Source organism: Poromitra crassiceps, assembly GCF_964638095.1.
Source record: "Poromitra crassiceps genome assembly, chromosome: 3".
Classification (NCBI taxonomy): Eukaryota; Metazoa; Chordata; class Actinopteri; order Beryciformes; family Melamphaidae; genus Poromitra; species Poromitra crassiceps.
The window spans coordinates 91,130,867-91,148,787 of NC_139625.1; the positions used below are offsets into that span (position 1 = coordinate 91,130,867).

General features: G+C 45.1%; 1 protein-coding gene across 1 annotated transcript in view; it reads right to left on the reverse strand.

The window, feature by feature from the left end:
- The window catches only part of adck1 (aarF domain containing kinase 1), a gene marked incomplete at both ends in the record, with an annotated part of 257,552 nt that overhangs the window by 114,865 nt on the left and 124,766 nt on the right, over positions 1 to 17,921 (reverse strand). Inside the window, one exon of the mRNA XM_083632906.1 lies at positions 3,099 to 3,257. Within this exon, the coding sequence (XP_083489032.1) occupies positions 3,099 to 3,257 (159 nt within the window). The remainder of the gene's footprint in view (positions 1 to 3,098; positions 3,258 to 17,921) is intronic.

Sequence of the window (17,921 nt, forward strand, 5' to 3'; positions counted from 1 at the left end):
TGCTTGTAAGTCCCGCTGTTGCGGGCATGTAGGCTATGTTAAAGCATACAATGTCAAGCTTTATTGGGTTTAAAGGCCCGCTCATGTGCTCCGCCCCATAGAGGCATGTCGTAATAGGGATGAAGGCGCAGACAACACTCACATAATATTTAAAAAAGGCCTGGTAATCCCCGAGACAGAACTCAAAAATGATGGTGGGAAAAAAAATGACCTAGTCGGCAGGCCCTTTCCAAATGTTACGGAGAGTGTTGTCTGCGCCCATATGCATTGATTGAATCACGCGATCATGATATGAGGTAGGCTGTTTTTGGCATTTCGGGAGACACATCGGACCAGGGAACATAGCGGGGAACATAGGACCCTATTTGGGAAAAGCGGGGAACATAGGACCCTTTTTCATAGAAAGGGTTCTATGTTCCCCGGTCCCACAAAAATGGGGAACATAGGACCCGGGGAACATAGGACCCGGGGAACAAAGGGATGACCCCACATAGCAGGGGTGGCCAAACTAAAGCCTGCAGGGCAACTGCGGCCCGCTGCCTGTTTTTAAATGGCCCGCCATGAATTTTGCAATAAATAAATAAATAAATAAATAATAAATACATAAATAAATACATAAATTCATGTCTGTGCCACTTAAAAACGGTACTAAAGTATAATCCGTTTTCCCATGTTAAACCAAAAAGGAGAAAATGGTAAAAAATTTCGTTTTTCCGTTTTAAACCAAAAATGAGAAAATGGCACTGCTTTTTTTTTTTAAAGGGGCCATATTATGTATTTCTTAATTTTGTATCATATATATGTTGTTACAATCTTGGATGGTCATATTAAACATGGGCTAAGCTTCATATAAATAGGTGAAAGTGTTTTAATGTTACCCCCATGAAACCCCCCCTCCCTCACATGAAGTCTCGTAGACGAGAGCACATGGATTTGTGCGAGAACATAGTTCTAGTGACGTCAGGTTACCATGGTGATAACAAGCCTAGCCCGGGCCGGCAGAGCGCGCGCACCATAGCCTTCACCCGTCCCCCCTGCCCCTCCCTTCCCTGTTCTGACTCCTCCAGTACACTGCAGACTTGTCAACCTAACCCCGCGTCACCAGGCGCTCTCCAACCTGGCTGTCATAGTCTCATGGAATAACGGATTTCAGACCGCAAAAACAAGGAGACAACTTGGAAGTGAGCCAGGATGTAGGACTGAAGTGGTAAGTTCTGAAAATATGTGTCTCATTCCAGCATCGGTTGTACCTAGCAGCTAGGAAGCGATAACATTACTTGCCGTCGGCTGGGTAACGTTAGCACTTGCTATTAGCCTAGCAGCACAGCTGCCTTTCATAGACATGAACAACCGATGAATGACGAAGGCACACATTTTCAGAACTTGTAACGTCAGTCCAACTTGCTGACTTCTCCAAGTCCTCATTTTGGTTTGGTCCGTGTAGCCTTTGCTAGGAGAGGCACACTATAGTCACAAGCATTTGGGAAGTTAGCTAACTAGCTACATTAGCTGTTGTGTTGTGGGTTGAATGTGACGACAATAGTGTGAAGCTCCCCGGGCAGGGCGGGGAGCTGTAAAACAATTATATAAACGAGCAAGGGATTGTCAAAACGAATCTGACCATCGATAACAAACGTGACTTGGGCGTAACAAGCAAGGCTATCAATTGATATATCAACATCCCCCTAGCTATCTACAGCTCCGCTCGGCCCGGGCTGTGCTGGGACATTGCCTTCGCCAGTTACTCTACTGCAGGCCAACAATAAAATAATAATACATTATATTAGCAAAATATGGGCCCTTTAAGGGAAAAGTACCCTGGCCCTGTCTATTTTGCACTGGTTTTTGTACATTTCTAATACTGAATTTTGGTGAAATGATCTCTGTCTTAACCTGTTGGCACAGAAATTGAAAAGAAAATGGGAAAAGATACAGAAATACCCATTGTAATAAGTGAGCACATCAATAAACTACTATGGGCTCTATCGTCACAAAGGCGGTCATTTTGTTGTTTTGCGCTGGAATAGTGCCGTGCAAAGCCCTAATTGTGAGCGTGTCGGCCTGTTGCGCTTGGCGTCATCTCTTGCAAACCTCCATATAGGCGTGTTTATGCCCAAAACAGTATTCACAGGTGTGAGATCGTCCACCCCCCTTAAAAGCAACAGCGTCTGTGACAGCAGCTTCTTTCTTGCTGAGTGCACAAGCAGAGGGACAGCGAGAGAAAGAGAGGGCGATAGAGCAAAGAGAGATGGAGAGAGGGAGAGAGAGAGAGATGTGAGGCTGTCATGCATATCAAATAAAACGCACTAATGCCCACCTGTGAATCACCTGTGTATCATTGCCATTTCACTAGCCTCAATGCGTGGTCCCCTCAGCCACTGCAACGCCGGCTAAGTGGCTGCACGCGATATACACGCTATCAATCACAATAAAACTGTACCTACCTCCGAGACAATGTTGTTATCGAAGCTAGCGGTGTCTTGGCACTCCCAAATAGTGCGTAGTCTCCAATACTGAGCACTTTTTCACATGGCGGAGCCGATGCTCAAAATTGTAAGCTGCAGTACACCCTCCCAACCACTGAGCACTGAACCGATGCATCTGTGCTGTGGAGCACCTAAAATCTTCGGCACTGGCATGTGAAAAAGGGCTCGGTATTGGAAACTACGTACTATTTGGGAGTGCCAGCACACTGGTATCTTGGATAACAACATTGTCTCAGAGGTAGGTACAGTTCTATTGTGATTGATAGCGTGTATATCGCGTGCAGCCACTTAGCCGGCGTTGCAGTGGCTGAGGGGACCACGCATCCGAGACTCTGAAGGAAGAATGACTGAAGAGTCTCGCGTTGAGGCTACCATTTCGCCCCATAGTGCTCAGGTGTAGTGAATACTGTGTGCGCCCCATAGCGCTCAGGTGTAGTGATTTTTTTTAGCGCTAAGACCTGCTATTTGGTGGCGTTAAAATTGAGAGAAACAAGGCACAAGCCCGGGAACAAAGCCCATTTCTTCAACAGCAAATTTGAATTGGTTACCTTGAGGACACAAGTGGGATGTTTCTACATGAGAAACCATTTGTACCCGTTTAGACACACATACCTCCATTACCACTATGTCCTTGGAGCTTTGCGTCTGGACTTTGGGGTGTTGGACCTTGATGGCCACCATCCTTCCATCTTGCAGCACCGCCTTGTGGACCTGGGCTAAGGAGGCAGCACCCTGAGGCCTCTCCTCAAAGGAGGCAAATAACTCTGACAGCTGGAGACAGAGAGAGAGGGAGAGAGAGAGGGGGGGAGAGAGAGACAGAGAGAGGGAGGCAGAGAGACAGAGGGGGGAGGGAGAGACAGAGAGGGGGAGGGAGAGAGAGAGGGGGGGAGAGAGAGAGACAGAGAGGCAGAGGGAGAGAGAGAGGGGGGAAGAGAGAGACAGAGAGGGGGAGGGAGAGAGAGAGGGGGGGAGAGAGAGACAGAGAGGGGGAGGGAGAGAGAGAGGGGGGGAGAGAGACAGAGAGGGGGAGGGAGAGAGAGAGGGGGGGAGAGAGAGAGACAGAGAGGGGGAGGGAGAGAGAGGGGGGGAGAGAGACAGAGAAAGGGAGGGAGAGAGAGAGGGGGGGAGAGAGAGACAGAGAGGGGGAGGGAGAGAGAGGGGGGGAGAGAGAGAGACAGAGGCGGAGGGAGAGAGAGAGGGGGGAGAGAGAGACAGAGAGGGGGAGGGAGAGAGAGGGGGGGGAGAGAGAGACAGAGAGGCGGAGGGAGAGAGAGAGGGGGGGAGAGAGAGACAGAGAGGGGGAGGGATAGAGAGGGGGGGAGAGAGAGAGACAGAGAGAGGGGGGGAGAGAGAGAGAGGGGGGGAGAGAGAGAAGGGGGGAGGGAGAGAGAGAGAGGGGGGGAGGGAGAGAGAGAGAAGGGGGGAGGGAGAGAGAGGGGCGGTGAGGAGACAAAACAGAGAGGGAAATAGAGTCAGAGAGAATAAAAAAGAATAAGCACAATTTAGTCAACATGTCCCCCAGTTATGTAGTTCCACCCTTACAGTAGGTCAGGCCCATTCATTGTCAATGCTGCCCCCTAGCGGCACAAAGTTAACATTACAGTGTGACTAATGAACGGGGATGGACAGAGACCAATCCATCCCTTTGGTGGGGGACAATAAGACGGCTCCCCCTAGAGGCAACAACCCATCCCAAGGAATTCATGCTGGTCTATAGACGAGTTTCCTGGGCCGTTCCTAGGGCGGCGCCATAGCAGCCTTTCGTGTCCCCGGCTTCCGTTTAAGTCCACATTGCGTCCACAGCAGCAAGCACATCAGAAGGCAGCAGCCGAAATATCCAAACTTTTTTACAACGATCCATAACATCAGCTACACTAACGTTAGCAGACGTTATTAACACGTTCACTGCCAACAACGTGTAAACACGTTTTCAGAATCCAGCTGTTGACTGCCAGCGACGTGTAAACACGTTTTCAGAATCGATTTTTTTTTTTTGACGGTGGGACGTTGATCTAACCCTTTTACGTCTCTTATATAAGTATTGGACGTGTACAACGTGTACAACCCATTCCACCGACCCACTAAGTGGCGACAAGGAAGTAGGAAGGCAAGCAAAAAGCAGTGTGATCCATTTCCATTCTCATGAAAATGGATTGGCGGAGGCGCTTTCGTTTCCGCGCTGATTGCTGGCGGTGCGGGATTGCAAACTTGCATAGTGGATTGCGGATGGAGCACACTTTGAGGCACGCAGCGTAAATATGACCAGAGTCGCAGGGGCTTCATCGGAGCTCTCGGCCAGGGCTCCGGGAGGCGGGCGAGTCCAGCCGGGCTTCCTCGGGGAGCGGCCACGCAGACAGGCACAGCCAGGCACAGCCGCACAGCGGCAGCGGGGCAGTGAGACTGGTGACACGCTTGTGGTGCAGCAGGCTATTTTGCAAATTGGAAACAGCCATAAAAGGCTTTTAGAATGGGATTTTCAACCCATTCTTTTTTGTTTCTTTTTCGCTCTAATTTAGAGTAATTTAATTTCTATTCAGAAATTTATTTGAGAGGTCGAGAGTATGAGAAAGTGCATTTGCACAGGTAGGAAAGTGCTTGTGACATGGCGCTGCAGCCAAGAAGAACGCCCACGGAGGGAGGAGTTGAGCAGAGGAGAGTTTCCTGCTGTTATGGAGGAAATTACTGTTCAAAACTATTGTTTAGGTCTTACTGATGCCAAAAATGAATGGTTAAAGTGACTGTTATATCGAATTTCACAAAAAGCCGTTTATCTCTGAATATTTTTTCTGACGCTAAAACCATGCTGTATTCAATTGCTAATGCTTACATAACTACTAACTCTACAAACTAACTCTTTTAGACAGAGAAAGTACACATTCTATTAGTACTTTTGAGATATTGTATGTTCACAAACTCCAAGCAGAAAATAATCCTCGGCTCTTGTAAAATGAGCCAGAATCCTCAAAAAACGGCTTGGCAGAAGCTACCTACAGCAAAAAAAAACGGCTGGCAGTCAATGTGTTAACAATGGGTTATTCTGGAACACATTGTGCAGTGCGTGGCTGTCACAAAACACAGTGCGCGTTTCCATCCACTGCTATTTTGCGAATTATAGAGCTGACAATCACCTCGTGTTTGAGGCTGTCTGAGCTGCTGATCAGCTGCTAGACCCGATATACAGCTCTGTTAAACACATCTAACGTTATTAATTTAAAGTTTCTTGATGATCTACAAGTAGACAAAGGTACCATAACGCCATTTCTGGATTACCAGGTGCGACTCGGCAAACTAACGTTATAATCCCAACCCGATCTCCCAATTTTTTTTTTAAATAGCAACGTTTGTGGACCAACGTTGCTATGTTACAATTTCGTCTCCGAAATTGTAAAATGGTAATCCACGGAGCAGATAGTAGGTGAATACAATTTCATTCAAGTCTAGAAGTGAGTCGCCTTAAAGTTAATATCCCAGTCTTCTTCTGTTTACCACGGCGGGTAACGTTAGCCTGACTGACTGTGAGAGAGGAGAGGACTGTAACCTAACGTTACAGTCTCAGACTGTGAGAGAGGAGAGTACTGTCACTGTAACCTAACATTAGTCTGACTGACTGTGACAGAGGAGAGGACACAGTAGCCTAACGTTAGTCTGACTGACTGTGACAGAGGAGAGGACTGTAACCTAACGTTAGTCTGGCTGACGCTTCGGAGCTTTTGAGATAGTTCATCGCGTTGCCGTCCACCGCCATTGATTCCTCAAAATACGCTATAATCCTGCCTGTAGTTACGTTCGGCCATTTACACATATTATCTTCCCATGTGTCCACTGTCAACGGGTGTGGGATAGACACTCTTTCGTTAGATAGGAGACTCGCAGAATGATCCCAAGTTTGCATTTTTTCGGTGGTCGCTATGGCTACTACGCTAGTACGTTGCGCTTCTCCGTATTCACAAACACCGGAAGCGACAGACACGATCGCGGCCGAGTCCGGAAGCAAACCGGAAGTGCCCAGGAAACTCGTCTATACTCTCTCTCTGTGTGTGTGTGTGTATGCGTGTGTGTGTGGGTGTGTGTGTGTGTGCGCACGTGAGTGTGTGCACGTGTGTGTGTGTGTGTGTGCATGCGTGTGTGTGTGTGTGTGTGTGTGCGTGCGTGCATGCGTGTGTGTGTGTGTGTGTGTGTGTGTGTTTAGCAGGGCCCTGCCTCCTGCCAGCTCGATCGTCTCCATACTGTGTTTGGACTTTGCCTTGTGTTTGATAAGTGTACATGTAGATCTGAGCTGATCTTGTGTTTGATAAGTGTACATGTAGATCTGATCTGTAATTGAGTCCACATGGTTGTCAGGTTCTCATGCTTTTTTCCCCCTTTTAGGGGGAGAAAATACATAGGAGCGATCCATAGTTCCCTGTTTGGTAGGGGACAAAAAGGGAAAGAAACAGAGGGATGAGTCAGTAAATCTTCTTATAATAAGAATGAGAAATCGGGAGATCGGGCTGAAAATTCAGGAAGTGTAAAGAGCACCCGTGTGGGTGATTTTTTAATTAGGTAATTGCCCTAATTCTAATGTGATGATGTCATCAGTGATGTCATCCTTCATGGCTGAGGCTATTCACCATAGATATATATAAAGGCTAGATAGCTTACCCGCGCTGCCGGCCAATGGAGAGCGACGTCGTCGCATGGCGGCCATCTTGCTACAGGGAGCTACTAGGAGTTATGAGCATCTGTTGTTGGGTTAGTATGGCAACATCATATGATCATAACTCCTAGGGAAATGGATGAAACTGCATGAAACTTTGTGCCTGAATCCCTCTCATGGCATAGATGCTTCGGTTTAATTTTGGTGTAATTTGGAGCCCATCAAAAAAATAGTGTTTTTAGTGTTTTTTTTTTTTTTTTGGTCTATCTCGGGAACGGAATATGCTTGTAATAAACCAAACCGTTTGTAAATCCGTCAAGATTTCAGCGAGTTATGAGTATTTTTGTCTGTGCAGGTCACCAGCTACCATAGAACGTACCAGAAAGGCACTGTAGCAAGATGGCGGCCGTTCAACGACGCTGCTGACTCCGCCTTAAGCCATCTAGCCTTTATATATATCTATGCTATTCACCTTATGTTCAGACGCGGGGGTGGGCCAAATTCTTCCGGGTCGTGTTCTTCCGGCGATCACGACGCGAAATATTAAAGAACGTTATGAAGAAGACAGTTGTTTTTGTAGCGGACAGTGCAGGGGGTAAAACAAAGAATGTAGCCTACTGCTTTGAGCTCGGTACACAGCAAGCAAGCAGAGTATCCACTGTTAGCCAGGTCAGATAACGTTATCGTTGACAATGACGAGCACTTTCTTGTAAAACATACCTGGACAGTGGACTCCAACAAAGAAAGCTTCAGATAGTTATAGTTGATAGATAGCCACTAACGTCTATAAAACCCGCAGACATTAACGTAATTCCCTGGAATGCGAGACTTAACGAGCCAGTTACATGGCGTTGCATTCTTAGACATTGCCGTTTGCTTTTCTTTGGTATGTTACATACAATTGGCTAAATTATTAGTTAATTCAGAGTTAGGCCTTGGCCACACTGATCCGTCATAAAATGGACAGAATGGATAGACGGATAGATTTATGTCCGTTGCATGTACAAGTAACCTACTTGTACAGCAGGTGGCGGTAAGCACCTTGAAGGTGTCAGCGACCCGCCTATAAACTGAGAGAAGAAGAAAGCTGGCGTCAGCTAGCTGTTAGCTCTGTGCGCTACGTTACTTATGTGGCAATAAAATGCCACCGATTGACCAGATTAGATGGTGAAATCAGACGGTGACACTGACTATCACGTTGTACAACAGCGGGATGGTTTACACAGCATTAATTATAGCCTCCTTCACCGCCTCGGCCGCCATCTTCTTTGAAAAGTTGAAACAAATCTCGGAACGCCTCCTCTCAAGACCTCGACTCTGATTGGCTAAACGGACAGTGACTATCCGACCATCCGATACGTCCATCCAGAAAAAGTTCATCCCTCTTCAACTTTCTGTCCATCAAAACGTATGCAAATTTTCTGGATACGTACGCTTCTGAGTGCTCCACGGACAGTCGGACAGCTGTCATTGAAAATGAATGGAAGTGAACAGAGAAATGAACGCACACGGACAGACAGCACGGATCAGTGTGGCCAAGGCCTTAGATGATATTGGAGCAGCCAGCCATTTTCTTTTTATTTATTTTTAGCTGGAAGTCGTCACACGACCACACAACCGGGTCAAATGGCCGTAGCTACATAAGGTGAATATGAGTTATGCTTAAAATACACTACAAGAGTTTCCCTCCGATTTTACATAGGATTTCCAGTTGGGCTCAGTCTGTCTTTGTTGACTGTAGTCTGCAGTTGTTGTGGGCAGTTGTTCTGCTAATTAGCAGCTAAATGTGTTAGTGTATTATGGGTACAGATTTATAATCATCAAGTGTAAACTGCCTCCCGACTCCAGTCAGAGCCACAACGATTATATCAAACATGTTACATGCACGGTATCATTGTGTCATGGCAATAAAGCACCCAGTCAGTGAATTACAATGAATGTGATGGAGATAATGTACTAGATGTTGAGAGACATGTACGAGACAGGTAAGACAGTATAGCCTACACTTCAATACACTAAGCCACCAGGATCTTTCATCCTTATTTGACCAGATATACAGTATATGCAAACAAAACTCAGAATAAGCATTGGGGAGCCAATCACGTCCAGCTTGGCCAAACATCTCGCCGATAAATATCCCGAGTTGTTCAAAGAGCAACAGGTTAGCGGATGTGATCAATAACATTATTACATTCCCTCAAATCAGTCATAAAACGAGTGTTATTTCTTTGTGACAAGCAACTTTTTTTTCAGCGTCGGAGTTTGATGAGGAAATGCGCTCAGTACGAGCGCCACAGACCCTCTGCCAACAAGTAACGTTAACAACCAGCTGCAACAATCAGTCACGTTCTAGACCGGACCTTGCACCTATAATCTTTTTACAGCGGGGCATTCAAAAATAAGGTGGATAGGGCGAGTGTCCCCAAAGGCTAATGTTGCAATTGCATGTTGACGGTATACAATAGATGGTAAAATGGATGTTCATTATTTTCAATAAACGACGGTAAACCCTGACAGTTACAGTATTTAAAGCAGGACTAAACCCCCCAGATTTCTGGCAGAACGGCATGATGCTTGATTTGAAAAAACTATAGATGGGAATAGATTTTTTTTTTTTAATCTAGATGAATCCTGGTCATTAATCTAGATTAATCTAGATTAAAATGGGTCATTTGAAGTCTGTTGAAGCCATTCAAAATATGTGTGTGCAACATAAATAATGACTAGAAGTAAGTCCTTGTGAACAGGTTTCTGTTTATTGAATTCAACTTGAATAGCCAGTAGGCATTTAAAGGTAAGAAACCAGCAGGTTACACACATGGTTTGTCTTCATCTGGACAAAGTTCTATCCTGAACTACCTGGAATGAGATCACCGGGATCACTCGTGAATATTCATGAGTGTGGCTCCCGCACGTCAGAGAGGCTGGGAGGAGGAGAGAGAGAGCATGATGCCAGAGCCCGGCTAGCTGCATCTCTCATGCACAGCCGGCACGGAGCATCGGGAGCGTTTGGAAGCGTTTGAGGGCAAATCGGCTCACGACTCGTGCTATAGCCTACACGGTGCCACACGACAACGATGGACTGACGGAGGAGAGAGCAAAAGAGAGAGAGAGAGAGAGAGAGAGAGAGAGAGACAGAGAGAGGGAGACGGAGAGAGAGAGAGACGCCGCCGCCTCGTGTTTTTGAAGCATGCACATTATTTAGAGCAGATGACTGCCAGGTCAGTAGTGTAGGCCACTGGAAGATGACTAGAGAGCAGGTTCGGTTGTTCACGCCCCCCCACAGCAGCCAGGATGGGGGAGGCAGACATAAATGTCCGCGCTTACATACCTGTTCCATTCTAAAGTGATAATCATCATGGCCTGCTCAATATAAGTGGACCCTGCTACCAGACAACTTTGAGAATAGATTAACGGCAATAATTTTTTTATCGCGCGTTAAGAGTCTCGCGTTAACGCAGCCGTTAACGGCGTTAACGATCCCATCTATAGAAAAAACCTATGGGAAAAACCAAGAAATGACGTCTCCTCTTGTCTCACTATACTCTTTGGCTGTGCTCAGCTCAGGATTTTTTTTTTCAGAAATCGACGCCATGACAGTTTTCCCACCGCCTCGAAAATAAATTATATGAGAGCTACAATATCTTTATAAATATCAACAACTAGCCAACGCTGGTGGCCTGTATGGAAACAGCGTTGCTCAAAATGGTTGAAAGTTATATCAATTTGGTCATTCAGTGGCAAACTAGAAATTGACTCCATTGACTCCCATGTAGTGTATGTAAGTATCGTTAAAAGAGCCTGGTGACACGAGACTTGTTATAGCAGCACAGCACAACAGTCAGGACAAACCCCCCGCTCTCAACACGCTCATGTAATCACAATGGGAGATTTCTCTACGTTATTCCCTCGGAGGTGAGGGAGGTGAATGTCACTTCACCATGCCTTCTCCTCCCTGTCAAAAGTGAACAAGGAAAATACATTTTAGGCTGTAGGCTGCTTTTGTGGGCACAGAAGAGTCCTCCTCTCTCTAGGCTCTTTCACACACAGATCGCGCAAAAATTGCCGTTTAGGAGTCCCGCAAAGCTCGCACCCTCACCGCAGAAATTGCTTTCACACAGCGCCAAGCAGCACGGCCACTTTCCCGTGCTGTGGTGTACTTTCAGGTGAAATCCCCTGCTCCCGGATTGAAAGGCGAGCGGAGGGATTTCCAGCTCCTCCTAGCCCAAATAAATATTTTCATAGGTTAGTGTAGCCTAGGCTACTGTATGATGAACGAATTAATTCAACAACAATACTTCCCTCCCTCCTTCTCCTAGTCCGCTGAGCTGGGAGAGGATAGGTGCACTCGCATGGTGGGCGGACTCGCCAAAACGGGCTCCGCCGCCGCACTCGCAAGGTGGGCGGGCAGATCGATATGGTGTCCTACTAAAATTGAAACGATACACGACCGCCCGCATATCAAACCGCTGCAGTCTGCATAACGTTCGTCGGGGGAATAGTATGGGCTATAAATGCACATGACTAATAACGTTAGTAGTTTTTGTAAGGGAATGCACATAGCTGATTTCGAGAGGGAATAACCTGGTCTGAGTCAGACCAACTCGCCACAGACAGCTATAGCCCTCTGAAGCTTATTATTATATCCGTTAATTTAACTGTTGTTGGTTGCTATAGGCCCCCTTCGGCCACCTCTGACACACTTCCCTGTTTAATGCAGCTGTTATCTCAACTTCATTTTAATGAAATTGTTCTGATTGGTGATTTGAACTGGGATTGGCTTTCCCCAGTATCTGATGATTTTAAAGCCTATTGCTTGTCTTTTGATTTTACTCAAATTATTGAAGGCCCCACCCGTCTGAACCCTAAATGCTTAGACAAATCCTCTCTCATTGATCTGTTGATAACCAATAGGCCTCACAAATTCTCTACAACTGGGGTCTTTGCAAACGATCTGAGTGATCATTGTGTAATTGGTGCCATCAGGGATACCAAAATTCCCCGTACCAAGCCTCGTGTTATTCAGAAAAGAAACCTTAAGCATTTTAATGAACAAGCCTTCCTTCATGACATATATCGCTTTAGGTGGGATCGTATTTCTTTAATTGGTGATGTTGACCTTGCCTGGAAATATTTTTATGATAGTTTTATTTACTTTGTCAATAAACACGCCCCTATTCGTCGCTTCAGGGTGAAAGGTCGTGACAGCCCTTGGTTTACGAGTGAGTTGTCAACCCTTCTTCATCAGAGGAACCGGCTCTGGGCTATTGCCAGGAAGTCTGGTTTTGAGGCTGATTGGCTCTCTTTTCGTCAACTGAGAAATCACTTCACTGCTTCTGTTAAAAAAGCGAAAAGTGACTACTATCTATCCCAGACCACTGATAGTCTAAATGACCCCAGGAGATTTTGGAAAACCATAAAGTCTCTCTCCACCAACTCTGGCCCCTCTGAGTTGCCCCCTAATATTATTGTTGAATCCACCCCAGTGTATGATAAATCTGAGATGCTAAACTGTTTCAACAAACATTTCATAGCCTCCGGTTCCTTGTTTGACACCTTATCCGTTGGCAATTCTCCTCCTCCCTCCCCTCCTGCCAATGCCTCTAGTAGTCACTCTAGTGGCCGCTCTTTTTCCTTCTCTCCTTTTTCTGCTAGGGATGTTGGTAAAGCCTTAAGGGAGCTGGATCCTAGGAAGTCGGCAGGCCCAGACAATCTCCCGCCTTATTTTCTGCGTCTGGCTGCAGATATTATAGCTGAACCAGTATTGCATGTTTTTAATCTGTCTATATTAAATAATGTAATTCCTGAGGTTTGGAAAACTGCCTTTGTCCTTCCACTTTTGAAAGGTGGTGACCCCAAAATGCTGAATAACTATAGACCAATTTCCAAACTTTCTATTCTAGCCAAGGTCCTTGAAACGCTGGTTAATGAACAGATCAAGGATTTCTTGTGTTTATACAATATTTTATCTCCTCTCCAGTCTGGTTTTAGGAAGAAGCATAATACAGTGACTGCTGCCATTAAAGTTGTGAACGATATTGTGGAGGCTTCAGACAAGAAGAACTATTGTACTGCTCTTTTCATTGATTTGTCTAAAGCATTTGATACTGTTGACCATGGTATTCTATGCCGGCGCCTGACAGATATAGGTCTGTCAGCCCAAGCTGTTGGTTGGTTTGAAAATTATCTCTCGAATCGTAAACAATGTGTGCAGTTCAGCGATCTGTCCTCTAGTTTTCTTAATGTCTCTAATGGTGTGCCGCAAGGTTCAGTTTTAGGGCCAACCCTTTTCACCATTTATATAAATGATGTAGGTCAAAATATTAATGCTTCTGTTCACCTTTATGCGGACGACACTATTTTATATTGTTGTGCGAGCACTGTTGCTCTTGCTTTTGAACGTCTGCAGTCTGCTTTTGATACCTTACAGTCCCACCTGTCCCACCTCAGACTGGTGTTAAATGCAGACAAAACCAAAGTAATGCTCTTTTCAAATAAGAAGAAGGTGCCAGCTGTTCTTCCCTGTATCACCTCTGTACAGGGTGCCCCTATTGAGCTTGTGTCCACCTACAAATACTTAGGTATTATAATTGATGATGGCCTTTCTTTTAAATGTCATATTGACAATCTGCTTAAGAAATTAAAACTAAAATTGGGGTTCTTTTATAGGAACAAACATTGTTTTTCGTTAAACGTTAGGAAACGGCTGGTTTCTGCCACCTTTTTGCCTCTCTTGGATTATGGTGATGTCCTGTACATGAATGCGTCTGCAAATTGTCTCCATCTGCTGGACGCTGTTTATCATGGTGCACTAAGATTTATAACTGGTTGTAAACTCATCACACATCATTGTACTCTGTATGCCTTGGTCAATTGGTCATCTCTCTCCATGCGTAGAACCATACACTGGTACATATTCATTTACAAATCCATTATAGGTCTACTGCCCCCTTACTTAACATCCTACCTATCTCGTAATCAGTCCAGTTATAGCCTACGGTCCCAGGACTTCATCACTTTCTCCATCCCCTCAGTACGTACTGAGCACGGAAAAAAGGCCTTCTCCTACTCTGCCCCCTCGGCCTGGAACACGCTTCAGCAGAGTCTGAAGCTGTCCAGCTTGATTCCCCTTGCGAGTTTTAAATTATTGTTAAGAGATTTAGAGAGAGCTTCTATGGTGTGCTCATGCTGAATCTCTTCCACCTTTAACATGTATTTGTTAAATGTTTTGTTTCTTTTCGTTTTTGTACTGACTGTATTGATTGTTTTTATGTCTTTGTAATTTGTACTTGTCTGAACAGGTCACACTTGAAAATGAGACCTCGGTCTCAACGTGTTTTTACCTGTTTAAATAAAGGTTAAATAAAATAAATAATTGTAGCCTACCTACTAATGTCAACATTGTTTGAGCATAAAGCCTAACCGCACGGAGCATTCCTCCTGGCGTCCCTGCAGTCATGATTGTATAGGCTACTTTTTTTACTTTGACTCCTGCACTTTTCTTGATCACATGAGGTGATTTCCCCTGTAATTTTTTTTATGAATGAGCAGACCATTCCCACCTTTTCCGGCTCGCTGCGACGACCTTTCAAGTGGAGGCGGGTTGCCAGGTAACCCGGCGCTGTTACTACCTCCCGTCGCGGGACAAAAGGCGTAAAACAATTGTCCACCAAAGCGCATTCACGACTTTCACATCGGAGGCGCGAATCCTATTTTCCGTGCATTTTTCGGCTTTCAAGGCCGGTGTGAAAGAGCCTTCTCTTCTCTCTGCACAATCAAAGTGGTTGAGTGTTTCTCAATGTGGGGTCCGGTGACCACCAGTGGTCCTTGAGAGGATTCCAGGATTCTCGGTTATCTCTCAACCTAATATATATGGAATTCTGGACAAAATCATATCTAGGCTACATAAAAAATAAAAAATAAATCTGATTTGCATCTGAGAGACCAAATCTCATCATATGGGGGTCCATTGCCCCAATGTGAACTAAATTAGGGCTCCTTAGTATGAAAAAGGTTGGGAATGATTTACAGCAACACAATGCCATTTTCTTCCTTTTATGATTATAGTTGCGTTTATTGATAGTATTGTGTTACATAGGAGTTGGTAGGAAAATAACAGGCGAGTGTAGTCAATTAACAGGTGATTAACAGGTCAAGTGACACAAACAGCCAATGAGCTGTGTATTGTAGCGCCATATTGGTAGGAAAATGCTTGTGACATCATGGGAATAGGCTTGGAGTTGTGAGGAGCCGGGAAAGGGTACAGGGGGAGTAGGGGAGTAACTATCTTGAAATCCCATAGACCCCTTATACAGCTTGTCAACATTGAGCTGCGCGCGCAACGTGTAGGCAGAAAGCAGTAAGCTTTGCATAGACAGACAGCGAAAACTCTGTCAAAGCCCCGCTGTCAGGACTGCTCTATGCCCATCTGCAACACACAGTTATATTTTAGTTTTAAAATGCAGTTCTCGGCTTACTACCACAGCTTAACGCCTGGTGATAAGCAATGTTATGCATCGAAATTAACGTTGTTTAATGGGACATGTCTTACAGACCCATACGCACTGGCGCTGTCAATTGGCCAAGCCTAGTGGCCGGCAATACATATCGTGCATTCCTTTATAACTGGGGATAGCGTAGATAATTATTCTGTAACTTGCAAAGATATATTGTTATGTTGATAATGCACACAATTCAATGACATTATGTAACGTTACTTGGTCGTTAACTAACCGAGCGATGTGGCTGAGCAGCCTACAGCTACAGGCAGCTTACCTGATTATGAAGAGCACTACAAAGTCGGGCATTTTTAATGATGTCCTCGTTCCAATCAGTTCAACTTAATAATGACATTATTTAACGTTACTTGGTCGTTAACTAACCTAGCGATGTGGCTGAGCAGCCTACAGTTTCAGTTCAGGCAGCTACCTGATTATGAAGAGCACTGCAAAGTCGGGCATTTTTAACGATTTCCTCTTTCGGCTTGCAACCAAAGACACCTACGGTTAGCATTAAAAGCAGTATGAGTTGACGGGATTCGGTAAAACTTTACTCCTTGCTTTGTTGATAGTGTAACAGACTGTGTTGTGTTGTGTTCTATTGCGTGTGTGCGAGGCTAACCGTAGGTGTCTTTGGTTGCAAGCCGAAAGAGGAAATCGTTAAAAATGCCCGACTTTGCAGTGCTCTTCATAATCAGGTAAGCTGCCTAAACTGAAACTAGGCTGCTCAGCCACATCGCTAGGTTAGTTAACGACCAAGTAACGTTAAATAATGTCATTATTAAGTTGAACTGATTGGAACGAGGACATCATTAAAAATGCCCGACTTTGTGCTCTCATAATCAGGTAAGCTGCCTGTAGCTGGCTGCTCAGCCACATCGCTCGGTTAGTTAACGACCAAGTAACGTTACATAATGTCATTGAATTGTGTGCATTATCAACATAACAATATATCTTTGCAAGTTACAGAATAATTATCTACGCTATCCCCAGTTATAAAGGAATGCACGATATGTATTGCCGGCCACTAGGCTTGGCCAATTGACAGCGCCAGTGCGTATGGGTCTGTAAGACATGTCCCATTAAACAACGTTAATTTCGATGCATAACATTGCTTATCACCAGGCGATAAGCTGTGGTAGTAAGCCGAGAACTGCATTTTAAAACTAAAATATAACTGTGTGTTGCAGATGGGCATAGAGCAGTCCTGACAGCGGGGCTTTGACAGAGTTTTCGCTGTCTGTCTATGCAAAGCTTACTGCTTTCTGCCTACACGTTGCGCGCGCAGCTTGCTTTGTTGTCATTGTGACGTAGGCGTATAAGGGGTCTATAGTCTTTGGTACATCGTGACGTCACGACGTATCAAATCTCCCATTCATTTGAGGGCAAAAAAAAAGCAGTGTTCAACCCATAGAGGGCACTTATGCGGCTGAAAATGATACAAATGGTAAAATGGCAACAGTTTGGTCTCAAATGTGGAAATTTTGACAAGAATTCTTCACACACCACCCCAAAAGTCATATATATTGGTTAAAAGCTGAAAAAAGTGTTTTGGGGTTTAGTCCTGCTTTAAAGCTCTTATCTGATGATTTAATTTGATTTATATTTATTTTATTTTATAAAAAAAAATGGGGGGGGTTTCCCCCGTACTTGTACTTGGCCAATTCCCCCTGCTACACTGGACATTGCTCCACCACCTCTGCTGATCTGGGGAGAGTTGTAGATGAGCACATGCTTCCTCCGATACATGTGCACTCGCCTTCCTCCGATACATGTGCAGTCGCCAGCCGCTTCTTTTCACCTGACAGTGAGGAGTTTCACTGGCAAGATGTAGTGCATGGGAGGATCATGATATTCCTAGAGCCATATGAAATCCGCGTTAACGGAATCGCGGACGGAATCGCGGAATTGACCAATAAAAATGGAATCTACTGTAAAACGTGGAATACTGCAGAATTTGCCATAATTGGGCTGAAATTCAATATATAATGTTAATAAGGTGATGTCACCCACAAGCATCTCTCCCTCTCTTCCACAAACACAGCTGCCTGCCCTCAGTGGACTCTGCAGTAACATAAGGTAACGTTAACGAGCGCATTAACAAGCGCATTCCAAGCATTCCAGCTTCGGTGACAACGCAGAAAGAACCCTGTCTGAAGTGTGCGTGAAGTGTTGTTGATGTTACTTGCCTTCAGTCAAAGCCTTCCGACCGTAGTCTAGATGGCAACAGGGAATGAAAGACGAAATATCCACTTTTGCACATGATGAAGCTGGAAAAGTTTCAATTGTGGCTGTGTATTC